Source organism: Saccostrea echinata, unplaced genomic scaffold, assembly GCF_033153115.1.
Source record: "Saccostrea echinata isolate AGI-Se365-2 ecotype Australia unplaced genomic scaffold, CSIRO_AGI_Sech_v1 ptg000062l, whole genome shotgun sequence".
Lineage (NCBI taxonomy): Eukaryota > Metazoa > Mollusca > Bivalvia > Ostreida > Ostreidae > Saccostrea > Saccostrea echinata.
The window spans coordinates 4969103-4978232 of NW_026889811.1; the positions used below are offsets into that span (position 1 = coordinate 4969103).

The 9130-nt window shown below is 31.4% G+C and overlaps 1 protein-coding gene across 1 annotated transcript; it reads right to left on the reverse strand.

Annotated features, from left to right (window-relative positions):
• Window positions 1-7170, reverse strand: LOC133175322 (solute carrier family 13 member 2-like). The gene is made up of 13 exons (XM_061310417.1): window positions 7021-7170; window positions 6006-6121; window positions 5452-5600; window positions 4412-4514; window positions 3993-4160; window positions 3556-3684; window positions 3370-3453; window positions 3173-3277; window positions 2776-2858; window positions 2180-2292; window positions 1731-1892; window positions 406-543; window positions 1-186 (listed from the first exon to the last, which is right to left on the reverse strand). Exons 1-13 carry the CDS (start codon window positions 7138-7140, stop codon window positions 1-3), a joined length of 1656 nt encoding a protein of 551 aa, XP_061166401.1. The 5' UTR covers window positions 7141-7170.
• Between the last annotated feature and the right edge of the window lie 1960 nt (window positions 7171-9130).

Here is a 9130-nt window from a genome sequence, read left to right on the forward strand (position 1 = left end):
TCAGGTAGTTGCATTAAACGGATTAATAGTTGATATTGACAAATTGTTGAACAAGGTTGACGTTTCGTTTGATACTTGAAACGCAGCTGGAAGTGTATGAAAACCAAATATTGCTTCTCCCCATACTTCCGTTCCAATGACCAATACCAAAACAGCTATGATATTTAATGGAAATCCGGCTATCACCTAGAAGTATCCAACGTTAATGATTATTGACACAAAATATATTATATATTGAAATGCAAATACATGTACCAAATCATTTAAATTGAAATGTAAGATATATATATATTTTAGAGTTATACAAAAAGTAGTGTCTTTCGTTTAATTAATAATTTCAAAGAATAATCTTTTTAATTTATTATGAATGCATAATAAAGAATTAAATGTATCATGCAGTCTTACCATGTCTAATACTCTGACAAAACCATAAGAAAACACAACTGCATTAGGTGGAGTAGCGACAGGAAGCATAAAGGCAAAGGATGTAGCGATGGCCGTCGGAAACATGAAGTATAGCGGGTTGACCTCAAGCGTAGTAGCCTGGTTGAAATAAATTATTTATTTCTTCAAGAATGCACGTGCTGGATATTGATGTTTATTTAATATTTATCCTATGAGACAAAGTGAAAGACAGAACACATGACCAACATTACTTTTCTTCAATGTTTGTCAAACCACGACTGTAGGTACGAGGGGTGATCAAAAAGTTTTCGAACTAATTGAATTACTTCCTTAAAAGAAATAAAATGAGGTTTCAGTGTTTGTTTTTTTTTATTTTTTAAAGTGGTCATCTCCGAGTTTTATGCACATCTGCCATTGTTTTGCCCATGCACGAATCACGTGATCAAGGCGGTCACTTGACATGCTCCATAGCGGTCTGTTCACAGAAGCTAAAAGATTTTTCCGAGTCTTATATTTCTTATCATGCAAATTATTTTTTATAACAAGAACAACCCATCTGTCAGAAATGGCCAAATCTCGGCAAAGGATAGTTGGGTAAGGATATCCCTTCCCAGAATTAGCATGGTGACCATCACAATCCGAGTCCTCTGTCTCGGGAGCGTCGTTTATCCATTGTGGATAAAGTATGGGCGCCTTCTTTTTATCATATCTCATATGTTTAAAGTCTAAAATAAACGATATTTTAGGGATTTAATAATTATATTATTGTCAAAATATTCATCTATTTTTCTAATTGTAACTTGGCGAGGTTTCATAACAAATTGTTCAACTAAGGACACATCTTTTCCCCGGCTTGCTTTCGCTGGGCAATAGAACAAACATTATTTTTAACCTTCTCCCTGCCTTCACTAAAACAATCAATCCAATTAATGATTAAACTTCTGGTAAGTCTTTTGTTTTCATAAACCTTGTACAAATTATCATATTCTACTGCAAAGGAATTTCCAAGATATACGTTAAACTTTACAGCCCTTCGTTTCTCGAGTACGACTGAGCCAACCATTTTTTTTGTCACAAGTCACCTGCATATTGACGTCATTTTCATTTTGTGACGTCACAAACACGGGACAAAAAATTATAGAACATGTATATGACTATATGTGTGCCAAATTTCTGATCTGATTTGTGGTTTTGTAAATATGGAGATAGTTCGCGAACTTTTTGATCACCCCTCGTATATGTATTAGATTAAATAAACTGCCAATATGTACATGCAAAAATGTAGAAACTATAGCTGGTAAAATACATGTATAAGTAAGGTTTACCAATTCTTTCATAATTGGCATCATCAGTGTACATATGGCTGTGTTACTTGTAACTTCCGTGGCACCTGCTACTATAAAGCATAGTACAAGATTCATCACCCAGGGTTCAAAGTCCTTAAACACTGTCAATTGTTCTCCTATCAATTTCGATAACCCAGAATCCTGAAATTAATAAAATAAAAGGAATAATTAGTAAATATAATCCAGGTCACATATTAAGTCAATTTCAATGAGAACAGGTAACATTTCGTTTTTCTATTCTTGAGCTCTTTGATTTCAGTTGTATAAGATTGTGAAGTATCAGTTTTCATTCAATGAAAAAAAGAAATAAAATGCAATATTTGAAATACAGTTATAACAACAAAATGCCAAACTTAACGATGGCAGTAGAATCAGCCCCTTTATATACGGTAAAAATATTCAAGACTGTTTGCTTTTTACGGGTTTACCTTGCTTCCTTTTGCCAAAGCGAATCCTCCCCCAAGCAATAAAATCACACCCCATGGTACCATCTTTTCAGCGGCTTTCCATGGAAGAAGGGGCGGTAAAGGTTTACCCTTTTCTAACAAAAAAAATATCAAAAGTCACTATCATTTCCGATAACATTGTATAAATATCTGAATCTATATATGCCAAATCCTTTTCTAACAAAAAAATACCGAATGTCACAGATGTAACCTACCATTTCCGATAACATTGTATAAATATCTGAATCTACGCTAAATCCATTCCTGTTACGGAGAGGAGTTAATTGAAAATTGAAAATTAAGCTTTAGGAATGAGTTTATCTTGTCATTCTTTTTTGTTGAGGTAAAGAAAACATCTATAATTATTGCCAATGTCGTGTAAACCTAAAACTAAAAAAAATTAATAGAATCTTGCATCTGGATAAGAAAAAAAAGAAACGTTTATCCCTAGTATCAGATTTTCAGCGTGTTGTAAATACATTAACAAGATCTTTTCACTAAATAAATAAAATATCGTTTAAACATTGAAAGTAGGAATAAACATGAAACATATATTATTTACAATTGTTATGATTCACCTTGAAATTTGTGTGGCAGAACAGAGGGAAATAGAAAGAGACTGATAGCGATTAAAATGGCTGGAGTGGAATCTGTCACGGTTCTGAAAATATATATAAAAAAATATTCAGTACGTGTACAATCTATTTCACATAACATTTCACATGAAACATTATTAAAATTGATAGAAATATTTGTAGGTATATTTTTGTCTCATTTAATCGAATAATTATTGAGAAAAAAAATTTAAACATACATTTTTATCTTTTCGTGAGTTTTCTTTTTTTGTGTGTGTGAGTTTATTGATGTAGTTATGAAGGGGAATGCATGAAAGAAGTGTAACTGCCTTTTCTAGAACTAAATCTATGGGCATGCATTTGATAACAGAAAATAACCGTGAAGAGATATGATAAATACTTTTCTGGAAAAATATCACCCCATCCTCCAACTCCCCCTAAATCTCTGGTGACCCACAACAGTGCCAGCAGAACAAAGTGAATAATGACTGCTCCCTGTCCAAAACTACAAAACATTAATTATAGGACATACTGAGTCAAATAGCTTTACTCAATTTATAAACTTATTGATTGAATTCCATTATTGTAAAAACGTACGTTATTGATCCAAGTTCTTCATACTGTTGTCTTATAACATTTCTGACCTTCTTTGCTTGTTCAGGGGAACTTTTATTATATGTTCTGAAATAAATACATTTAAATGTTTGTATCAAAATATTGTTTTACTTGTCAAGTCTTCTGGCATTTTTCAACTTGTGTAAATGTTGAAGTTTAAAAACTTACTTGCAGCGTAGAAATAAAACCTGAAGCCACAACCATACAAATATCACAATGATGGCTGATATTGGTAAACAATATTGCATCCATGTAGTAAATGTGACAGGAGATGTGGCGTTTTTCTCTTGAAAAGCACTAGAGAACAAATAAATAAATCTAAATTCACTAACACAGATTAATCTAAGAGTAACTAAAATTTTTGAATTTATAAATAAGGATACTGAAGAGTGCAAAATTCCGTCATGTTATTTGTTTATGTACCATATCACTTTTCAAACAAACGCTTTCATTTGAGGCTTCATAAAACCAGACACATATAAATTAATAATGCTATTAATATGTGTCAGATAAAACATTTTACAATAAGGTTTTAATAGTTTACTTTTAAAAAATCAAATGAACAATATGAAAATAATTATGTATTCTTTGAATAGTACGCTCACGTGTCTGCGGCTCCTTTCATGATGACGTTAGGACCAGTTCCGGTAAGGCTAGCAACGCCCCCACAGTTAGCAGAATAAGCTATTCCTAACGACAGGGCTTTACACATGCGCGAGTACTCTGCGTCTTCAGTTTTCTTTTTCTTGTGTTGTCCCTCAGTGTTGTCCACCCTAAAAAATCGAATTATCTTGTAATGACGCCCTTGTTTGTATTAAGCATATTTTGGTTATTAATTTTTAAACAGGAACTCAATCGGTATATAATTATGGGTTTTGTTTTGTTTTGTTTTGTTTTTGTTTTTTTTTTTGAATTATTAATTCAACAAGTAATTTTTTTAAATGGGTACACGAAAACAAAAGAAATCTTACTCTAACAATTCTGTGATAAAATGTTTTGTGTTTAAGTAAAGTATTCTACTTACAAATGTTTTTCATTGTCTTTGTCGAGGTTTCCGTTGGTCATATTTTTTGTACCATTCTTCACGGTAACTTTCAGTTCAATGTCAACATCACCATGATCAACAACTGTAAATGTAAACTTTATTTCTCTTACAGACAAAATGATAGGGCTGAATTATATCTCTTTAAAAGGGTTCCGTCCCCCTTGTATAAAGGAAGGCAGGATTGTTACGATGTAATCAATTCAGTTTGAAAGTCAAATATATGTAAAAGGAAGGAATGGATTAAAAAATCATTCTATACACACGTATAGTTTTTCTTCTAAAAGACTTTTTAAATCGCCTATTTTAGTTCCCTCATGCCATTTTTGGACTTTTTTTTTTTGGTTAAATGAATCTACATTAAACGATATGAATATCAATTTGCATTGGCATCTCCTCCTTCTAATTATATAAAGACAACGATTTGAGGAAAAAATCATATACATTGTATAATTTCGTACAAATCTAATATGAACTTCTATTGCAGCCAATGAATAATGATAAAAATCCTTAATACATCAGTCCTGGTTAGGTTATACAAACCAGAATCTAGAGAATATGTCAGGAATATTTACTTAGAGATTTGCATTGCTGTTTCTGTGGAGATATAACAAAATATTTTGAGTAAAATTATGTCTTTGTAAAATTTTGACCACTTTATTATTTCCTATCCCACTCTTAAATTATTTAAGTAACGTCATTCCTTGTTCTTATAATCTTTTTTTTTTCTTTGGTAATCTGATATAGGTTAGGAACAGTCCGATATTATTGCTAATCTGATAATAAGTGAAATATCAGACTGTCTAAGTACTGATATCCTTCAAAATTTAACTGTTAAATCATTGTCAAATATATTTGTCTGGCACTTTTTTAACAGAACTGTATTAGGCATATATTCGAACAAAAAGTAAATGAAATACACACTACACGAGAAGCTCTCTCTGTCTCTCATTTCATTTTTCATATTCCTAACGAGCTAGATCTGGAGAAAATTTATAATTGAAGCAGTGAAAAGTAAAAACCTTTGATATCGTCCTTGTTTTCTGACTCTCGTGTTTCTTTTATCTGAACAAGGACAGCGTTAGCTATAGGAATCATCATGGCCGTAGTAGCTGTATTACTGATCCACATCGACAGGAACCACGTGGGTAACATCATCCCAAACATTAACCTGGAAGGGACTTTTCGTGCATACATGTAGTATTATGATAATTATGCTATCCACATTAAACTTTAGATTCCAGTTGCATGGAAAAAAACTGCTAACTTAAAGTGAATACTATATGTAAAAGATGATTGTTGATTTGATGTTTGAATTAAATTGAGAGTGAAATTCGTCATCAATATTGTTCTTGATAATTAACATAAGTTAAAATATAATTTCATTTATTTTACTCGCGTTTATTATACATGTTCATTGCACATACTATCATTCCAATAACTGCGTGTCAGTTTGCTTGATCGACAGCAGACCTGGGGCCAATCACTTTGAATGTAATGCATTGAATTACATTTTTTTTTGGAATGTTTACCATATCCAGGGAAGTTTATATACATGTATATGTACAACGCATACCATCTTGGCTCTGAACCAACAAGCATAAGGACTCTAAGTGCAAGACGTTTGTGTATGTTCCAATGTTCAATGGCGGCTGCCACAATAAGACCTCCAAGAAACAGAGCTGCTGTATCCTGTAGAGAAATAATCAAAATTTAAAAAAAAAGAAAAAAGAAAACAACCTTCTCACTTTTTTGAAATCATATAGTGTTTAAGCATATGTTGCAGGTGGGAAAATACTAGTATTGAATATACTGAGAGGTAGTTAATAGATAAATAAATACAAATATTTAAGTCGTTTATGTTGATCATTCTGCTATGTAAATTAGGATTTTGGACTGTTTTACAGACTTGAATTCTTTTTTCAAAAAAATGTTTATTACGATTTATATACTTTTTTTTTTTGAATCTATGAATTTCATTTTACCAAAGTATTAATATCGAGATCATGGATTCCTTCCAAATTTTTTCGGCATTTTATTTTTTTTTCTCGGACAACTTTTAAATTTAAAAAAAAAAGATTAGGTTGAATTAGGATAAAGAGCATTCAGTATATGAAAAAAATAATACTGAGTAGTTCAATCATTAAATCTGTCTTCATTGATTTCCAGTATGTAGTTTTTCTTTATTTCTAAAAATGTTAAGGGGTGGGAGGTAGGGGTGATGTGTTCACCAAAGAGTTGTCAAGGCAATATTAAGCAAGACAGTCAATGTATTTGCATATAAGTAGGGTTTTCAAGTTGATTAAACAAATCCATGCAATAACTTAGTAAATATTCTATAGAGCAGCGAATTAAAGAAGCTCCAATACTTTTTTGTATATACATGTAACTACATGTATATTTATTTTTAATAATCAACTTTTAGAATTGTTTGCCATGCATGTATTAGTGCATCAGGAATTGGTACATATCTATTTGGAGATTAAAATGTAATAATGTTTCATTGATCATTCGTTATAAAAAGTATCAAAATAACTTCTTAGTTTCTAGTAACTTCTAGATTATACATCTACGTAAAATTTAATACGTACATTAAGGTATGTACTAGATACATCTTTTGCATACAACAGTCCAGTCATAGGAAAGAGAATGATTGGTAATAGTGATGTCACAGCTATCGGAAGAGCTTCTGTTATCCAAAACACAGCCATGATGATAATGGAATAGGCACATTTTGCTTCCTATAAAAACAAAACAAGACAATCTCAAGACTTTTTTTTAAATTCTAATGATATTTTCTATATATACGAGACCTTTGTCATAACTTTTTTACTTAACGTCATATTATATCCAAATTTGGTAGAAATGTTTTAACAATAAATTTGAATGACGTGTATTTGGTTTTTTTTAAATATCGTGATTTATTTCAAACATATCCAGAATTATAAACTGCAAAAATCGGATCGTGGAGCAGGTCAAAATTTATTAATTTACAAACAATACACTAAATAATGTCTTCAGTTATATTCTCTGTAAAATGGAAAAAAAACAAAAAAAAAAAAAATCTTAGACGTTTAAATTTAGAACTGTTACATCGATTCATATCCCAAATTATGGCTTAATACTTAGCTCCGTTGAAAAGTAATTAATTTCAAAAGATAAGTAGTCCTTTTTTAAAACAACAAATAAGATGACGTCACGGAGCAGCAGTTGACGATACAATTATATGTTGTACTTGGGAAAACTCCTGAATAAACTCTGAAAATGCTGCAGGAAGCAAGAAATATATGTCAAAAGTGAGTCTTGCATTTGGGGTAAAGGACACAGGCGGTATTTGAGTGATAGAGACTCTGTATCGGACGAGGACGATCTGTGAAGAAACGGCCGGTTAAGGAGGCTGGGGGTCAACAAATTAACCATCAGATATAACTTATTTTTTTTTTAGATATGATATCTTAAGCTGTCAACTATCATTTGGCAAAGAAAAAATTCATACATTTTAGTTTTAAAATTTGATCATTTTTGTATATCTTTATATGGAGCTCTTCTTCTAAAGGAGATCAATATAGTCTATAAATGGTCACGACCACCCAGCCCTCTTAACTGTAAAAATCTTAACAAAAACTTTAAAAAGTTGAACTCAAGGAAAGACATAGGCGCTTCTCAGTTGCTGATTTTGTAAAAGCACAGTTAAACGGTAAAAGAAAATAAAACATTGACAAACGAAATTATGCATCTGGAACAATTGTTACAAAAATAAATTTCAAGTGATAGAAAAAGGTTTTTAATGAGTGGGTATTGGACTATACTGTGTGAAATGTATAGGGAGAGTATTTTTGAGAAACTCGAGACGCTATATTTTTGACCTTACATTGTTAAGAGTGCTCCGTGGTTACAAAACTTCTTGATTTAAAAATTAAGTAACATGATTTCTATCTAATCACTTGGAATGAAACTTCACACATCAACAAAATAGATATTTTTACAAATGATAATGCGTCCATTTTAAATTTCTTTAAAAATAGTATAACAAAGATTGACATGGTCTGTGAACTTTCCGAACAGCCCTTGTAGGAACTTATTTCTCTCAAAAATACATAAGGGCGCCGTACAGCATACAAGTGGTCCTTCCAAATTATTAATCGAGTAAGAATTCCCCAAAAAAGTGCAATTCTGGAGACGTTTCTTTTGTGCTTGGTTAATAAAATTGAAGGGAAAATGTGAATATATGATATACTAAAGCTGTATTAATTTGACAGTTTTACCTGTATTAATTTTTACTTTTTTAACCAGGCGTGACTCTAGAAAAAGTACGTGAAAGTCATTTTTGAACAATGTCAATACTAGAATAACACTATTCTGCAAAATACTAACAGTAATAGGTTTCATTCCAATTCGTATTACTAATTATAAAAGTAATTTCGATTTTTGGGAGTTTAGTTAAGTCCCGTTCATATTTTCAAACAAGACTAATTTGAAACGTTCAAATACATGTACATATGGTATTAAAATATTAAAATAAAGTAATGAATGCAACAAGAAAAAAGTAGGCCAGCTAGGTTATAGGTGCATTTCCAAGGTCAGACGACGATAAAGTAAGATGGCAAGAATGCATTGCTGCCCCTTGTTGAAAAAAAATACTATGATCAAGACTTCAAGTGCTCAAGATCCCGTGATCTTTGATAAAAGTGCATGCTTTTC